This window comes from Quercus lobata, chromosome 11, assembly GCF_001633185.2.
Source record: "Quercus lobata isolate SW786 chromosome 11, ValleyOak3.0 Primary Assembly, whole genome shotgun sequence".
Taxonomy (NCBI): domain Eukaryota; kingdom Viridiplantae; phylum Streptophyta; class Magnoliopsida; order Fagales; family Fagaceae; genus Quercus; species Quercus lobata.
In genome coordinates this window covers 16,519,362-16,538,966 of record NC_044914.1, presented here as the reverse complement: position 1 = coordinate 16,538,966, position 19,605 = coordinate 16,519,362, and the positions used below count along the sequence as shown (strand labels likewise).

Below are 19,605 nucleotides of genomic sequence, written 5' to 3'. Positions count from 1 at the left end.
AGTTTTTTATGGTTGAATAAGAAATCTGGGGTTCAATCTCCTCCTGTTTTCACAAAAACCGATTGATATCTTGGTCTATTGATAAAGAGTTATCATCACGAGCGGACGTTATAGATTAATACTTTATTAGCGGACATTATAGATTAATACTTTATTAGCGGACGTTATAGGCCTATAACTACCCAGGAGAGAGCACAGCAGTAATATAGAAGCATAAACAATGATAAAATAGATGATAAAGAAGAAGATAGCAAAATAGATATAGTCAAAATAAATTAAAACAGAGTATGGAATATGAAAACTGAAACTAATAAAATGTTACTTGAATAAAACTTCTGTCTTTGATTAAACTTGAAAACAAACTGTCTTTGATACAAGCTTGAAAATAAATACTGTCTGAAGAGTTACAAGATTACAAAGTAAAATCTGTAAAGGGTTACAAGATTATATCTGTCTAGAAGGAAAGGGTTACAGGATTACAAGAGAGGAGAGATTACAAAAGTCTTTCTGAAGGATAGGGAGAGCTATCTTAGACCTAAGCTTTGAACTTGAGAATTGAACCTTAAAATTGTGACCTGTCTTCTGTCTTCAGAGTCTGTCCTTTTATAGATGGAGTAAACCATAGTAAGTCCTTAAAAGTAACCTGAGTTAAGTAAAGTAAACTTAAGTTAATCTGTTGGTAGAATCTTGAACAGTAAAAGTTTTATGAACAGTAGACTATCTGGTAGTCTGTCCGGGTACGCATGCTAGTGAATAGTAGTAACTTTCTTGGGTCTGTCTCTGTACTTTAAACATCTGTCCATTTTTGTCTGGACTTTCTTGGGTTTGTTTGAAAATCTTCATACGTACTGGCAATCTGTCTGTTGTCTAAAAATCTTCATACGTACTGGCAATCTATCTGTTTTGTCTTGTCTGAACTCCTTCTACGCATGCTCATAAATAGTAGTAGTGACTTGGGGAAATCTGTCTGTATTTGTTTGGAAATCATAGTGATCTAGCGCAGTTTTCTATCTTGTCTATTGGTAGTTATATTAGTTAAACCTTTCTGATCACCACTTGAATACACTGTTATTGTTGACCTCGTATTCTAAAGGGATATTGTCTCTATTGAGACGCCTTCATGCTTTGACTGAAATCTGTATTAAAGATTTTTGTTTTGGTAGAATTTGGTCTGAGATTTTAGCCTTAGAATGGCTATCTTGCTTGCCAGGCAATTGACCGTTAATTTTAAAATTAACTAATTAAAGGCCATTATGGAAGTGACAATAAATATATGTTGAGAAAGGACAAGAAAGAACTAAAAGTCATGATCCTATAGTACAAGGCAAAGATCCTGTCATAGATATAGAAGAGATGCTTCAAAGCCAAAATAATGGAAAGATACGTAGGAACAAAAGAAAGACTAGAATAGTCAACAAAGGTAGGAAAAATATTTTGTTTTCACAAAAACCTTTTATATATATATATATATATATATATATATACACACATACTTAAGTATATATATACTTAAGTACTACTGCTACTGGGTAGAATAGTATTATCTACCATTGTAGGAATCTCATCATTATCTATCACTAAGTCACTGTTGTCAGTACTTCTATCCTTTGAGATGGAAATTTCTTTCAGTAAGTGTATATCCTTGGGAAATGGGGGTAAGAGGAACTTAAAGAATACTTCTGTTTCCAAAATATTAGTACATATTTCATTATCTGTCGTGAAGAAAGGGTAGATTAAAGCCAAAAAAGGATTTCCTAATATAACTTTAGAGGAAAACTTATCTGTTAGGAAGAAAGGTGTTCTAAACTTGATTCTATTATTATATATGTATGCCTTAGTTAGTTTATTACTTATTTTAAGTCTATCACCATTAGCCTGAGTTAATCTGTCTGTTGTTGATTCATAATACTTAGAGGGTATTAATCCTTCTTGTATGCAATTCACGTCAGCACCTGAATCAACAAGGGCAATAACTGTTAATGAAAATTCTTTATGAACTACCAAAGTTATCTCTGTGTACCATTTCTGGAATATCATTCTGTCAATTATATTTAAAAATTCATCTTTATCATCCTCTTTATGAAAACTTTCACCAGTATAATTATGTCTGTCAAGAAAAGAGGAGTCTGTCAGAGGTTCATTACAATATTTAATTTTATCTTTTATGCTAATTACTTGCGCAGTTATCTGTTCAACCATGCCTTTTAATATGAAATTTTCTGATTTTAATTTTTTCAATTCATTTTTTAGGTTATTAATATCTATTTGTAGGTCTGTCACGGTTATAGGTTTATTGGGTTTAAATCTATCAGTAATTTTTGTAAAATTATAAGTTGACTTATAATCTTTTAGATCTATTTCAAATCTATCAATTTCAATTAAAGATTCTTTTAATTTAGATAAGTAATCTTTCTTAGACTGTAGATCTGGAAGTTTATCTATTAAATCCATTATTATGTCTTCTTGTTTTGTTAAGATGCTTATTATGTCTTCTAGTGTCACATAAGTTTATCTATTAAACTTATGTGACACTAGAAGTGCCAATGGAGATCATACAACAACGAAGAGAGATCTGCAACTTTCAATTTGGTAATCAATGTGAGTAACGCATGAAAACCCAATCCCAAAAGGAATTTAGGGTTAAAGTTCAACAGCAATCAACTAAATGGTGTCATAAAACTGCCTCATCTACAGTTACAAGAAGCCCAAGTTATGTACAAGCTGCATCAATACTAGTGCTAAGCCTTTTAAATGTTTGATTTGCTTCACCTAGCAAGGGGACAGTTTTTGCAGAATTTAAAATTAGTAATAATAATAATAATGGGAAGTTAATGAAAAGTAACCAGGCTCTTTTTTTCTTTTTCTTTTTTTGAAGACTCCCCCCAACCTGCATAAAAATTCCCAAGCAAGATTAAATGCATAATGCTTTAAAGAAAATATACAAACACAACATTTACATGTAGGATTTGGTTTAGTCCTCATGTTCCAAATATCTGAAAACATTCAAAAAAGTACGATCTGGAAACAATAATCCTAATGCCATGGGAACACAAACTGGCTAATTATGGACAAAGAACATAAATTAAAATTTTATAATTGTGCGAGGCTCACATTCCTCAAAACAATTAGACTTACAGATTTACTACCATGTTACTGACAATATCAAAGTAGCTAAAGCATTTTAAAGCAATGCCAAGAAGAAATATTCTACCATGTGTAAGGATTATCCTAGCACTTCAAATCTAGCCTGTTTCAAAATTGAGTTCGATCTCAACATCATTCCTTCCTAGTAATGAGTGCTTGAACCATACTAGGAAAACAAATAAGTGGGATCAAACCAGAATAGGAAATTACTTGGTGAAGGAATCCCTCATGCGTTCCAAGCTTTCCTATGGCCATGGCCATTTGACCTATATAGTTTGCCACATTCCCAGAAGATCCTGATGAGCCAGGTGAGCCCTTGGCCAATGTCTCAGCCAGGGGTTGTTGCAATGCCTCCATGCCTTGTGACAGAGCATCTTCAGCCTGTTGGAATGACTGCTGCAAGCTGTAAATGCCTACCAATTGTTGCTCAGTTAAAGGCTCCTATTGATTCACAAGAAGCTGCACCATTTGGCAATTCAGTCAAAACTGTTAAAAAATCATTTTAAAAAAAATAAAGAAAAAAGAAGTGCTGCCAAGATAGAAACAAGGTACTAAAGATTTTAATTTTTGACACATGTTAAAACAGAATGGCTAAAAAATGCATTTTTTTGTCACAACATCTACAATACATCCTTTCCAAAAATGGATGATGAGTAAGAAAGAAAATGTAAAAATCAGAACAGCTAATCAGAACTTCCATTACTGTTAAGAAAACCAAAACTTCCATTACTCGAAACATAAGAAAGTAGATAATATAGTCCTTATATTCATGTGCATAAACTCCCATGTAGGAATCAAGGAAAAACAAATAAGGAGGCAAAAGAGGAGGAAGGAAAAGGGGGGGGGGGGGGGGGTGTCATTTATACAGACATCATTAAATATGCGTGTGTGTGGTGCATCTTCCCCTATTAATGTCATACATGTGTTATAAAATTAAGTGACTAAATTCATCATTGCCTAATAATTTAAACTTTTGGGACAAGTGGTAGTATGTCAAACTATTAGAGGAGGTGGTCCTATGTTTAAACTTTTGTTTTCTTGATTACAAAAGCCACAATTTTAACAGAGCTAAATTCTAATCATGCCACAATTTAAAAAATTGATAATGAAGGGAACCTTTAAGGGCAACTAACCTCACCTGGCAAAACCAGTTACTAGATAATCCAGGGGCATTCACCCATGAAGGACTAAGGAAAAAAATAGTTTAAAATCACAATAAAGAACAAATAAAAAAATAAAAAAATAAGTTCAAAATTCAAAATAAAATCAGAAATAATAAATTCTGATTTAATTTGGTGCTCCTTGCATCAAAAGACGCACAATGACATTGAGATACATGTTTAGAGAATATCAATGTGAAAGAATTGGTTTTCCAACTTGCGCCTTTGGAGCATACCCCAATTAGGTCAAACAAAATATAAGTGGATCGACATGTGAAGTTGATTTCAATTAGGGAAACCAGCAACCAGTTTTAAGATTTATTTATTTATTTATTTATTTATTTTAGTGAAGCTGCAATGCAGGTATGAGTTCATCTGATGTAGTTTAGCAAAGAAACCTGAATGAGCTACAGAAACACCTTGGCATGTTTAAAACCCTTTAAGGTGTCCAAATCAAATTGTATGTTGAGCTTGCCTGAGGCTTATCATGCCATGCAACTGAGAATTTAAACAAATTTTATCATAAACCTCAGTAACTTGCATATTTAAGCTACAACCATGAGGTTACATTTTTAAGGACCTTAACAAAAAATGCTAAGAAATATGATTCTAAAGTTTTTAGAGATATTAATTCCGTGATTAATTTTCCAAATCCAAGCATACAATCCATAAAGAATCAAAAGAAAAAGAAGTTTAAATACCATTTCCACTCATTATATGGGATTAATATCCTGAGCTTAAGATGAATATGCCCTAAAAGAAAAAGTATTCATAGAAACATAAGAACAATATCCTAAGGCCTCACATTGAAATGGAAAAAGGAGTACGGCACATAATTGAGTATAACATTGTTAAACCTGCTGGCGGGCTTGCTGGAGCTCTTGCTCTAGTTGAGTTAGCTTTAGGCGGCTACTCTCAAGTTGTTTCACATATGCCTAAATTTTTTTTTTCCTATTGGCTTTTTCTGGCTGCTTCACAATTTTGAGCAAGCTGGCTTAATGTCCACAAAATTTTGATTTGAAAATTTTAGAACATGTATTATTTAAATCATATTGATCTGAAATTATCTGAATATACATTGTTTAAATCATTTTACCTTTTGATCCCCTGATTTCTCTTTTGATTTATCACTGGAATCAGAAGCCACAACAGCAGCCAATTGACCCCTTTCATGCTGCACAAGGACAAGGAAAGCACAAACTTAAAGTCACTGCTAAAGAGAAGCCAAGCTTTGCAATTAAACAGAAGGTTCTTACATGCAATATTAGTATTACTTTCACATGGCAACACCAAAACCAAAGATAGTTCTCCTTACAGAATTTTCATACGGATATAATGAAAGGGCATATTACTTTTCAGCATCAAACTTATCTGCATTACTACGAGATATTTATAGATTACATAATTCTAGAAAGCTGAATAAGATACAAAAACAATGCAAGAGACATCACCCTTTGATTCTTGTCATCTGTTGAGGTATCAGTCCTGGGGCTTGCTTCTGCCACCGTGGACTCTCCCTAGTTCTCATGATGGCCACCAGATGTAGAAACCAGATTCAGCTGTGCTTCTTTTGTAGTGATAATGTCTGAGACCCCACTATAGCAGCAGATAGATTTATATCTGATGATGCAAGTGACCAAATTCCACAATGCAGGAGAAAGGAGAAAAGACTTGGAAGTGCTTAGTATTGATTTTATTGAAGTAACTGTTAATGAAATTGAAATAATTACCCTTATTTAAAGTAGCAAATTGAACTTCTGTACTTAGGGCCTGGCTACTTGACTTCATTTGTTTGTATGATGGATCTATAAGCCAATAAAGTTATCAAATAGGGAAAGAAGATGATTAAGAAACTTGTGAAATTCAACATGAGAAATATGCATCCTAATATTATATCATGTTATGTTATTATATATTTCACCAAAAAATAAAAATAAAAAACCCTTAAGATTCATAATTCAAACAATTACATGCATGCCCAAATTGCAATCCAAGCAACTTATAAACCATGGAACAGTATTTTCAGCAATTGTAATTCCTACACTTCCTGTAATTATGCTTTTTCAGGCTCATACTTCAGGGGAAGTTTAAGAAAAGATGAATAAGAAAAATTTATGCAGAAGGTCAAAATAAATCCTAAAGGCAATATTTCTGAGCTCAGGTGAAAATAGTTACAAAGGAATTGATCCACAATAATCATCCTAAATTACCAGGCTATGAGGCCATAGGGATTTGTGGACATGATTATTGGGTTAAGTACATAGTTATGAGGAAAGCCACCAGGAAATTTATATATGGACATTTTAGGACAATAATTGAGTTTCTCATTCTACATGGCAAAGAAAGGAGAGATTGGAAACAACGCTTTCTACTCAAGAATTTAGTAGGGAATATTTGTTATGCACTTATTAAAGTTAAAGAAAAATAAAAAATGATGAATAGAAAAGAAATACTGTTTAAGTGGTAATTGAAAGAGCAACAACAAGATTAATCTAATCCAGTCAAAGGTTGAGTTTTGGCTACATACATATACTTAGGTCAACATCTATGTGTAATCCAAGTGATTGCTCAAAAGTTCGGAATTCTGAAAATCAGGAACCTATGGTGTTTACTTTTGTGCCACTGAAAATAACAAGATCATCAAAATCACCAGTAATAAACTGCCGAAAAGAGAAAAAAGAACCATAAAAAGTATTTTAATCCATATTCATCAGGCAGGTACTAAAAGCTAAAAGTATTCTAAGAATACAACAATCCATTCACAAAAACGCGCATCCATAAAGAGCCTATGTATGTTTAAAGCATAATTGAACTTTCAAACACAATTTTCAGTTTCATAAAATCACCACAGTAAAGACAATTAGAATTGAATGATTACTCATGACTGAATTCATCAATCAACCAATTATTTGATCACAATTTTAACCTAGTATTATACCCAAATTTTAAACTCAAATTAATTTGTAAAAGACAATTGTGAAAAGGAAATAATCTATAAAGGAAAATGTACACCTACATAAATGGTGAGATGACACCTGAGCACTAGGATGATCTGATAAAACATTTTAACTAGGATAGTGAATCAAAATAATTGTGTTTGTAGACCAGGGAAATAATCAAAGATAGCAATTGTTTTACTCTTTTTTACCTGTTTACATATAATCACACAAACATTGATTGAAACCCCCACACTTTCGCCCACATAACTGTTCTGATTAATTTGAAATAAAATATATGCCTAAACTATTAGAAAATATTCAATCTGATATACGGAGAGCCATCCTTCACTGTTCTACTACCCCTGAATCACCATCGCCATGATAATCAAATTCACCACCATATCCCCCTCAAAATATTAATAAAACCCAAAAATCTTAAACCCCTTCACAAAACCAAACTAACAACTCCAAAGACACAAACTGCAGTACAAGTAACTTCTCAAGCTAAGTCAAACTACCACTTACTTCATCACCTCCTATTCCATACCACAAGAGCAAAGATGCAACATTTACCAAAAAAAAAAATACACGCTAAAACTAAAACTCAGATCCAAAAAACGAACCAAACAACAGAATCAACCTGTGAACCTTAAAATTCACAAAAACAACATAGTTGTCCGTCCACCCCACAAACTAAAAGCACAATAAAAGACCCTCTAAACCCACAAACTTTTGAGACCCCACAATCGGAGCAGATAGGAGAAAGGAGAAAAGAAATTCAAGAGCTCAGTATTAATTCAATAGCTAGGAGTAGGACCTGGCTACTTGAATTCATGTGGTTATATAAATCGTTCACGTTATTGTATATTTCACAAAGTAACGCCTTAAGATTCATAATACAAAGTATTACGAGTACATGAATGCATCACCAAATAGGAATCGAAGCGACTGGGAAAGCATGGAATGGGCTAGTTTGGGCTTCTTGAGAGTTCCCGTGCTCATACAACGATTCCGTGAACCCTTCAAATTCAGAAACAAAGAAACCCAAACTAGCCCTTTCCGTGCTCGTACAAGCCTGGGTTTCTCTGGATTTCGTGGGTTTCATCGTCGATCCAAGCTCTGGGTTTCTCTGGGTTTCATCGTCGAAGCCGCCGCCGCCGCCTTCCTCAGCCCATTGCTTTGGTTTTCCGTCGATCAAAGCTTTGGGTTTTTTTTTTTGCATTGCGTGAATTTGATTTGTGCTGAGTGAGATCAATGGGAAATTGCTACTGCTGTTGCTGTGTGCAATGTGTTGTGGGTAGTTCGTGATGAAACGGTTGCGTTTTGGGTGTTGATTTATTTTTCTGTTTCGTGAATTCAAGTATCTGTTTGATGAGCATCAGTGTGTGTCAGAGTGATTGCTTGGTGAATCTTCTTAGTGTTTTTTTTTTTTTTTTTTTTAATGAGGAATTGTTTATTTGATTCATAATTGTGGCGAACAAACTTGATTCGTGAATTCAAGCATCTGTATGATGAATATTTGATTGGTGAATCTTTGGAATTAATTTATGAGGAATTGATTTTTTGATTTCAAATTCTTACCAACAAACTTGAATCATGAATTCTAGTTTTAATGAGAAATTGTTTGTTTGGTTTTGAAAGGCTCAAAAATGAATTTGTTGTTTTCTTGATTAGTGGGATTAACTTATATGTCAAATTAAATATTTATGCATCAAATCACCACAATGGGGAGACGGTGGCGGCAGCGGTAGTGGCAGCGATAGCGGTTGCAGTGGTTTTTTTTTTTCTTAGATAATCGGTTGCGGTGATTGTGATTGTTGTTTACTGTAGTGGATATATTATTTTATTGTAATGTTTATATTATTTTATTGTGTTGAAAGTTAAAATAGATCCATCGCTGCTGGTTGTTTTATAAAGTGAGTAGATAAAATAACTTTTTGTGGTGTCAAATAGTTAATTTTTTAGCTCTCTTGTTGTGAATGCTCTTAGTAGTTTGGATTGTCCATGTTTTTATTAAAAAAATTCTAATATATATTAACTGATTTTTTTTCTTTTTTATGTTTTTTTATATAGAATTTTCATTTTTTTTTTTATTCTCAAAAAAATTTTCATTTTTTAATGTAGTCTATAAGTTGTTTGCTGAAATTTTAGTCTAATAGATTTTATTTAATTTTTTAAGAAAACTATTCTACGTCTTACCAACCCAATTTTTAATCAATCAAAAAAAAAACCCAATTTCAGTTTATGTTAGCATGGTTAATCGATCTGTTGCTGTTGTACTTGACTTAAATATCATGAATTAGTTTAAAAATTCTCTTATCAACACTTTCTTGGAATACCAATCCAACCCACCTTTAACACTCTTTATCTTTTCTCTTTTGTAAAGCATTCGCCTATTGTTAGGGCAGTGAACAATATATTGCTCAATATTCAAGTAATTCCTCGCCAGTCTTGTTGTTCCTTTCTTATCTCTTTTTTCCTTTTATTCGTTTTTCAGGTTTTTTTTTTTTTTCCCCCGAAAGGATAGTGAATCAGGGCTTGCTTCCATACCCTTGAGATTGATGTTCAAGAAAGGTTGGGATGCCTGTTAAAGATAAATCATCATTGATTTGTCAAAATGGCCAAGCAAGAATTGGATACCTTTCCTTTCTGATGCTTAAGTTAAGGCATTTACACTATATATAATAACACCCACTTGCTTGTTTTCCATCACCCTTTTGATTCTTCCTTAATTACACTTTTTTTTTTTTTTTTTTATAACATCTTCCTTAATTACACTTAAATTGGATCACAGTGCTCTGGGATTGTTGGCTACAGTCTCTCTATTGTAACCTGCTAAATTTCTCTGTGATACATTTCTTTGCTTTGTATAAGAGAAGGTGGAGGTAAGTGCCATAAACTTTTCCTTTTGGTGTTTCATGAACATCTTTCCACCGCAAGTTACTCCTAAATTATTCTAAGTTAATTTTCTATTTATTTTGTTCTTTAGTTATTATTTTATATTAGTTATTAGTTCATAGTTTACAGAAACATCATGAGAGAGAGAGAGAGAGAGAGAGAGAGATTTTTAAAAAAAGCTATATAAAATTAAAAAGGGTGAAAATGTAAGTACAAGCTTAAAACAAATTAAATATTCAATCTCTTGTGGGTAACTATGGCAATGGATAATTCCACCCATAAATGCAAAACAATTTTTGTAGATTAATTTTCAGTATTGATGAGTTTATATCAAAGCAAAGTTAACCTAGTTTAATACAGTTAATAAATAGGTCAATTTCATGTTGACCTCTTTAACTTATCTGCATGGATAAAAACATAAAAACTAGTACAAATAGGATTATCCAAGCACCCATAAGAATACTAATATGTTTATAAAGAGAAAAACTTGAGAATTGAGCGAAGAAACCTCTTAGAGCCCTATAAGATTACTAAGCCGACTTTAATACCATTTATAATGAGACAATAAAAAAACGTTAATCATATCTACGTTATACTTAAAAAGTATTAATTTAGTCACAATTAACTATTTGCAGTTGTTAATAAAACCTAAATCACCCCAATACACACAATACCTCACAATACACAATCAATATCCAATCGATACGTGATATCACATAAATACAGTAGTAAATATACTTGAGCCCGTTGGACTTGTATTCTAACAATGTGGACGTGATGTTTTATCATTCACGTGCAAAAATGGTATTTGAGTAAATCAATGTGGGCACAACCGCACAAGGGACGAGTTAGACAGACAAGATATTCGTGGTTTTACTTTTAAAACCAAAACACGATTGTGTGGTTAAAGTCTTCTCTTTTATTTAGATTACTTGGTTGTATTATTATTATCATTATTAGTAGTAGTATTATTATTTTGTGATTTTGTCATAGTTCCTGGGTACAAACAGAGACCATCCCGTTCTTTTATTCTCAATTCATGTGACTAAAAAGTTTGGATGGAGCAAGAAATCTATTCTTGGGGCCAATTTTTAGGATCAAAATGAAATATTATGTAATTCAAAGTCCATGCATTCAAACACACATGCTCAAACATAATTATGTATGCATTTGAAAACACCATTGAATAAATATTTTAAGAAATTATTATTGCAATCAATCACTCAAAAAACTTATTAAAAAAATATATGTATACATATGTTATTTTGCTTAAAAAGATTAGCAAAAATTTTATATTTTGTTAGATATAACTAAATGAAAAGTATAGAATAATTCTTAATTTGAGATATTTTAAATTTGAATTAAACAATCATATGGTATCTACAATATATTTTTAGCTTATTCATTAAAGTTACATAATAATTCTTAATTTAAATTATCATTTCAATCATTCTCTCAAAAAAAACTTACTTATAAAACAGAATCTCTTAAAAAAACTTGAGTTTCTTTTTAATGACATATCATGTGACTTTTGCACATTTTCTTATCTCAAAGATCAACAAACTAAATACCAAAACAAAAAATTAAAGAAAAAATCATTTAAGTAGTCAAGAAAATTAAGAAAACTAAGCATATTTATAAACACATAATCTGAAAAGTGTTTCATTAAAACTAAGTTGACAAAGCATAAAACTCTTGGGGCAATATTTTATCACTAATATTCTACTTTGGATTTGACAATGGATTTTCTTTTGCCACATACCTTAAAAAGAATTGTAGTAGATTCCTCAAAAAAAAAAAAAAAAAAAAAAATTGTACTAGAATCACTAAAGAATTGATCATGTATTATTTTCATAAAAATAATGAATTTGACTATTTGAGTGTACATTTTAAAAATTTGTATTACTTATTGGTAATCTTATTATTTTTTATGGAGCACAATTTTTTTTTAAGGGGGAGCCAATTTATTTTTGTTGAAGGCGAAACTTTTGAAGCTTTTAATTTTGATTTTTTAAAAAAAAAATACATACAACTTACTAAAAATTATTGAGGCACGGCCCCCACTTGGCCATTATATATAGCTCAGTTCCTGAAGTCTGTAACAACAACACACTTCAAAAAACCAACATCCAAATTAAAACATCTTCAAAAGCCACACCAATCGAGCTTGGTGCAGACAGACAAGAAGAAGACAACCAAGCGGTACAACTCTTTTCTTTGATGAGTTCTTCATGATCGATATCAAAGAATTTCACTTTTCCTCCTTTTCTTTTCAAAATTTACATCTTCTAACTGTCTAGGAATTTTCTTTTCCCTATTGAAAATTTGAACAGTGATAATTTAGATGATCAAACCTCCTCCATAGGAATTTTCTCTAAACTCAAGTTGGTATGAATTTAGGGGTTGTTAGACTTAGAATACAAGCAAGACAAACATCTAAGGTGGGGTGTTCTCTTACTTTTAAATATTAATTGAATAATATTTATTATTATATAAAAATATATTTTCTTGCATTTTGAGATGCAAAATTACTAGTACATACTTATATTTTTGTGCTTAAATTCCATTTAGATTTTCTTTTCAATTGGTAATATGGATAATCCACTTAATTATTTTTTTGTGATGTAGTTAATCATTAATCTTAAATAGAATTTTACCAATTTTAATTTTGCATAACTCCATTCTGCAGATGCAAACGTAACATATATTTTTAGTTAATATTTTGTAAGTAATAGATGCATTTGAAAAAGAATGAAGCTTTTTTATAATTTAATACTCTTTTTCTTTTTTTGCTGCAAATATAATTTAATATGATAATTTGAGTATTTTCATCTATTTATAAAACATATTTTTAATTATGAAAAAATAAATCTAAACCATAAATATCAAAATAAATATTATGTTTGAGGCGATCACTATCTCTCTAGGCAATGTTGGACTTCAACTATTAAACATTAGAATTCTGTAATGAATTTAGGGGCAATTATACTCTCATCTCTTGAGGTCTAGGGGAATAACTCTCCACCCCAAACCTTAAGGGAAAAAAACTCTCATTCTTTGAGGTTTGAAGAAAATAACACTCCCCTCTTCTATTTATATTAGTAATGAAATATTTTATATTTCTATAATATTCTCTTTACCAAATTAAGTTTAACCATGATTAGTAAAAACATAACCGATAAATTTAGAATAAAAATGTAAAATATATCAAGCATCAAAAGACTTAAAACGGAAAATTGCTCCACAACCTTTTGAAAAAAAGAAGAAAAAAAAGAAGCAAAAGTCATACTTAATCTTTTATAATAATCTTTAATTAAAATTTTAAAATAATGAATTTTAATTCGAAAAGGGAGAATAATTTTTGGAAACCTACCATTTGCTAAAGGGCAGCTAGTGCAGCACATTGTTAATATCAATTTAAAAGATTTTGGTCAAATATATGTCAAGAGAGGAAAGTGTTTTTTTCCCACTTAGACCCTGTTTGGTTTGGTGGATTTTAGGAGGGATGAAAAAGTTGAGAGAATGATTTTTTGAGGTCTTTGGTTGGCGTGATTTTAGGAGAGAAAATTGATGAGGTCTGGGCATTTTCTTCTCAAACCTACCAAAAACTTTTCTTCCCAGATCAAGAAGAAAACTGAAGAGAAAAATGGAACAAAATTCTGGACCAAAAAGCCCCTCCCCTATGCAATGTTCAAAATTTCAAATGTATTTGTCGTTTTCTTTTTTCATTTATTTTTTCCTTTAGTTTTTTGTCTTTTTCTGTTACCCATCTGTTTCCATTTTGGGCTTGGTAAGAGTTCTTATTTTTTATTATTATTAATCTGCAATATTATATGACAAATAGATATAATATATTCTATTTTATAGTGGGGTTTCTTCCAATTGGAGACCTTAGGCCATTGCCTGGGTTAATGGTTGAGCCATCCCAAGCATTATAATTTATTTGCATTAGACAAAATTTAACTATAAAATTAATTGTATTTTAAGACTATAACTTTACTCAATAAAATAAACATTATTGTAGATTTTTAAAATCCAACCGTTGAATTGCATGTTCTTTACGTTTTTAATATACATGTCAAATTTTGTGTCAATCGGATATTATTTACTATATGATCTATAAGCTTATATATTACGCATAATTTTAAACTATAAAAATTTGCAATTTAAACAATTTATTGATAACATAGCTATTGATTTTTAATTTTCTATAAATTTTGTAAGTATGAAGGATATAAGAAGAAGATGTAATCTAATGGTGGATTTGTCAAAATACACCTCAAATAAAAATATATTAAGTAAGGTTGTAGTCTTAGATTACAACTAATTTTGTAGCTAAACTTTTTCCATTTGCATTGAACTTCTTTTAATTGTATTGAATGTACAACACTCATTTGTTTGCCTATTTAAAATTCAGTACATAGACTTTTGGTCATTACAACCCAAATGTTGTTCCAACTTAAATGGGTTGAGGGTTTACTTTATTAAACCTCAAAATTTAATGCATTTAATTTTGCCTTTTACTTATATGCGTCACATTTATTTCATTTTCTGATTTTTTTTTTTTTTCCTTTTATGGTATGTACGTAGCCAATACAGTGAGTAGGAGAAACTCTCACAGATGATCAAGATTGCCCTCTCCACAACTATTTAAATTGGAACTAACAACTAACGTGAACATTGTAGCCGACTCAACATGGACTCAACTCCAAACTTTCATCTACACCTAAATCAATGGGTCATTGAAATCTTCAAAAGCGAAGATATTGATTTTCCAATTTGTGTCTTCAAAGTGCCCAACTCTCTAAGGGCTGCCAAGCCAGAAGCCTACCTTCCACAGGTAGTAGGATTAGGACTATTGCATCATAAGCGATTGGAGCTTGAATCAATGCAGATGTACAAGCTTGGTGTAGCAAAAAATATTCATAAGGGATTTGGAGGCATTGAGTTAAAAATACTCATTCTGGGACTCTTGAAGTTAGTTCCGTCTGTACGTGCTTGTTACCAAATGTACTTTGAAGCTAATGACATCGAAATAGCATGTACAATGGCTATTGATGGTTTGTTTCTGTTGGAGTTGCTATGTTACTATGGCATTGGCAAAGATACTCTAACCAAGTCAGATATTTTGTGTCGTTTAGTTGACACTGCAGGAACTAGATTGGCTCAAGATGGGATACTCAGAGATACAATGATGCTTGAAAACCAAATTCCAATTATTGCGTTGAAAAATATCTTGCTCGCTGAATGCTCAAATTCTGCATCAAAGGAAGAGAAGTCACTTATCGTTAAAAAATATCTTCCTCAAATGATGTGCAGTTATTGCAAAGCACTCTCTCCACTCAATGTGCTGGAGAAATACCCAGCTTCCATTGCTTTAAAGCGTGCTCATTTGTTGGATCTTTTGTACCACTTGATTATGCTCAAAGAGCCGCCCGAGGAGGAGGCACCTGAAGAAGAAGCTGAGGAAGATAGCATGATGCAGAAAAAATCACTAAGCGATATTCCTCCTGTACTATTAAGTATACTAAAGGCTCTAGATGTTCCCCAAGAAGTTAAAAAACCAATAGAGCTAGCAAAAGGTTTACTTGATCTACCATGGTCAAACCTTGATCCCAACTCTATTAAAAATATAGTTCCTGCTGAAAAGGAAGTCCTGATTCCTACAGCATCACGCCTTTGTGATGTTGGAGTGAAATTCTTCCCCGACCATATAACAGCCATTGGATTTGACCTCGACAAAACCTCGTTTAAGCTCCCTCTCATTAAATTAGATGTTAACTCAGAGGTTATAATTAGAAACCTGGTGGCATATGAAGCAATGTCCAAGTCTGAGTCTGAGCCTCTGGTTTTTACACGGTATTTTCAATTGATGAATGGGATTATAGAGACCGAAAAGGATGTGAAGGTACTGAGGGATCATGGGATTCTACAAAGTGAGTCCATGAAGGATGACGAGGTTGTGAAAATCTTTAGTGGGACAACCACCCAGCCAATACGAGAAGCAAATGCACATGATTTAGACAAGGCCATTGCAGCTGTTAACAACTACTATAATGGTTTGCGAAAGGTTAAGGCTTGCAAATTCATCAAGAAGTGTGTGCTTACTTTATGGAACGTTCGCACAATTTTTGCTGCAATCTTGCTTTTGTCGCTAATGGCTCTCCAGACGTTCTGCTCGGTCTATGGCTGCTCTCACATATTCAACAAGACCAATTAATACAATAGGTTGCATGAGTCGTTCTTCATTTTTTTTTTTTTCTAATCTGTATTGCACTTGTAGCATTGTAATAAAGCTTCTGCTGTCATGTAATGTTTTTGGTTTGAAAGTTGTTAGAAGAAGAATAATATGTATCTTCGGGTACATTGTAGTCATAACTATGTGATCATGCCTTGCATGCGTCTTTCTCCATGCTTTATTCTCATCTGTATATTGTAGCATCTATATATTTCTAAAAACTAAAACGTAGCATTTATATACACTCCAGTTGAGTCATATCAGCATCCACGTTATTATCTTTCTTTCTTTCTTTCTTTTTTCAATTTTCCTATAATTGTTTTTAACATTTATTTTTTTTAATATATACACTCCTCCAACCTTTCTCCCTCCCTTACCTTTTCATCTCCCCATTACTTCTCCAATATTTCTTCATTCCTTATCTTTTCATCTCCTCACTACCCTCTAAATTAATATCATTCTTCCTCTTTCTCCTCATTTTCCTTTATTTTTATCTTTCTTATTTACACCCTCTTATTATAAATTTGTCACTATCTCTTTCATTCTATGCATAGTTTTCCCTCACAACAAAAAGGTTCTCTCTCTCTCTCTCTCATTTTTGGTGGATTTTTTATTTTTCTTGCATATCTACTTTAGGTTGATAATTTTTTATATTCTTTAAAACTCTACTTTGGGTTAATGCAATTTAGTTTTTTTTTTTTTTTTCATTTTTTGATTGTTAAATGTTATCCTATTGCGTTATAAAGAATTAAGTATAGCACATAAAAATATAATATTATTCTATTACATAGCATGATTTAGATAATTTGTTATTTATTGTACATTGATATTTCTTCTATTACATAGCATGATTTTTTATAGTTCTCAATTTAGATGTTAAATTATGAGACTTAACTAATTTTTGTTTATTCTTTAATCCTTTGTGGTGGACAAAGTACTCTTAATAGTTGTATTAGAAGTACACTATAATGTCATTTATTTAGAGAAAAGCAAAGGTTAACCAAATGAATATAATTGGATGGGTGACAAATTTTAGCTTTTGCAATTTTATTTTTATTATTTTATAACAATGCATATATAGAAATTTAATTCTTAGATTTTGCTAATAATTGTTTATTTGATAATATGTTTTGGGTGGATGAAATTACAACAAATTGTTTTCCTAATTGGTCCAATTAATCATTGTTAAATTTTATTAATTTTCTTAGTTACATTTTTCGGTGTTTTGGATTGTAGCCAAAAAAAATAAGGTTTGAGAATGTTTGTTTAAAACTAAAAGAATAATTTCCAAATTTAATATTCTTTTTAATGATTCACAAAATGTTATAAATAACTGTGGGGCTAGAGAACTTACGACCCGGCCCACTTTCCACTAGGGTCCAGGGCCCGTGCCAAGGAGAGTAGTTACCGAGGACGAGTAAGGAAAGACCAAATAGCCTAGAGACGCAGCCAATGATGACCCTGTCCTCGGCATCCCAAGACTTCGAAGGGAAGAGTGACATGTCATCAAAGGCAGCCTCCAAAAGGCTCCCAGAAGAAGAGGCAAGTAGAATGGGACCCACGTGGGGGTACGAAGTGGAGGTGGTTCAAGGTAAATACGTCACCTCCGCATTGAATGCGTCCACAAACGTCCTAACCATATTAATGAGAAGAGACGTCTGAACAGTGTGGTTTCGGTTATTACAACTAACAAAAAGTAAGGGGAGGTGGCTGATGGGACAGGTACTTGAATAGGCACCTGCCTGATCAACAGGTGGAGGGCCAGGATCAGCCAAGAAGGGTTATATAATGTGAAGACTTATGCGCCAAAAAAATGGGCTAGGAAAAAAGGCCAAGAACCAGAGCCTCCTAAACCGTATCAAGGAGAAAGACTCCTCGAGCGAACATAGTTTAACTCTGTATAAACACCACGACTAACCACCGTTCGGTGACCAAAGCCTAACCTTTCAAACCCACGCTCTACAAATTATATTGTTTGAGCCCTCAACGTGCGAACTCAATACTATTTTGGGGCCGTCACGAATTGTGTCCTTACAATTGGCGCCGTCTGTGGGAAGCACAGAGCCGCCCGCATTTAATAAGGACACATTTCGCCTTCCAAAGGTTCCAGGAACGTGCCTCGGGCAGACAAAGAGTCTCGGGAACTGATAGGTGACAAGGATTGACAAGTTTTGACAGAGGCCTGATGTCATCAAAACCCTCCTATCCGGCCGAGGATCCGGACAGCAGGATTTTGATGGGCTATTGTGGGGCCAGAGAACTTACGACTCGGCCCACTTTCCACTAGGGCCCAGGACCCGTGCTGAGAAGGGTAGTTGCCGAGGACGAGTAAGGAAAGACCAAATAGCCTAGAGACACAGCCGAGGATGACCCTGTCCTTGGCATCCCAAGACTTCGAAAGGAAGAGTGACATGTCATCAAAAGCAACCTCCAAAAGGCTCCCAAAAGAAGAGGCAAGTAGAATGGGACCCACGTGGGGATACGGAGTGGAGGTGGTTCAAGGTAAATACGTCCCCTCCGCATTGAATGCGTCCACAAACGTCCTAACCATATTAATGAGAAAAAACGCCTGAACAGTGCGGTTTCGGTTATTGCAACTAACAAAAAGTAAGGGGAGGCGGCTGATGGGACAGGTACTTGAATAGGCACCTGCCTGATCGACAGGTGGAGGGCCAGGATCAGCCAAGAAGGGCTATATAATGTGAAGACCTATGCGCCAAAAAAGGGGGCTGGGAAAAAAGGCCAAGAACCAGAGCCTCCCAGACCATATCGAGGAGAAAGACTCCTCGAGCGAACATAGTTTAACTCTGTATAAACACCACGACTAACTACCGTTCAATGACCAAGGCCTAACCTTTCAAACCCACGCTCTACAAAATATATTGTTTGGGCCCTCAACGTGCGAACCCAATACTATTTTGGGACCGTCACGAATTGTGTCCTTACAATAACTTTTATTAAAAAATGAATATTTTCGATAACTTGCCTTTTGAATTTTTGAGAAAAATTGTATTGTTTTTATTTTGGTAACACCAAAATTTATATTTATGATTTATGATTGTTTCTATAATAAATAAAAATATGATTACGAAATACATTACTTTTTATTAAATTAGTTTAAATTGTAAAAAAAAAAAAATTATTAAAACTACCTTAAAATAATTAGCACACACAACGTGTGGATTCGCGGTTAGTTATGATAAAGCTTCAACTGTGTTGTGATTCA

At 32.9% G+C, this 19,605-nt stretch overlaps 1 protein-coding gene and 1 long non-coding RNA gene across 9 annotated transcripts; one reads left to right on the top strand and one right to left on the bottom strand.

Annotated features, from left to right (window-relative positions):
- Positions 1 to 2,865: 2,865 nt before the first annotated feature.
- On the bottom strand, positions 2,866 to 8,631 carry LOC115967308. Of its 7 annotated transcripts, none has more exons than XR_004086429.1 (5): positions 5,756 to 8,631; positions 5,401 to 5,478; positions 5,162 to 5,298; positions 3,355 to 3,603; positions 2,866 to 2,887 (listed from the first exon to the last, which is right to left on the bottom strand). It is a non-coding gene; the product is annotated as an uncharacterized LOC115967308 (long non-coding RNA). The 7 variants fall into 7 exon arrangements; XR_004086431.1 differs by lacking the exon at positions 2,866 to 2,887 and having other exon boundaries at positions 2,918 to 3,603; positions 5,756 to 6,926; positions 8,173 to 8,631; XR_004086428.1 differs by lacking the exon at positions 2,866 to 2,887 and having other exon boundaries at positions 2,928 to 3,603; positions 5,756 to 6,109; positions 6,832 to 8,631.
- Positions 8,632 to 10,075: 1,444 nt separating this feature from the next.
- LOC115969359 (putative UPF0481 protein At3g02645) lies at positions 10,076 to 16,506 on the top strand. 2 transcript variants are annotated; one of them, XM_031088978.1, is made up of 2 exons: positions 10,076 to 10,128; positions 14,732 to 16,506. In XM_031088978.1, the coding sequence occupies exon 2, from the start codon at positions 14,838 to 14,840 to the stop codon at positions 16,359 to 16,361; it is 1,524 nt and encodes a 507-aa protein (XP_030944838.1). In that variant the 5' UTR covers positions 10,076 to 10,128; positions 14,732 to 14,837; the 3' UTR covers positions 16,362 to 16,506. The 2 variants fall into 2 exon arrangements, with proteins under 2 accessions (XP_030944838.1, XP_030944837.1); XM_031088977.1 differs by lacking the exon at positions 10,076 to 10,128 and adding an exon at positions 12,244 to 12,343.
- Positions 16,507 to 19,605: the final 3,099 nt, after the last annotated feature.

Coding starts and splice junctions, on each gene's coding strand:
- LOC115969359 (XM_031088978.1), top strand. CDS start 14,838: ATGGACTCAACTCCAAACTTTCATCTACACCTAAATCAATGGGTCATT.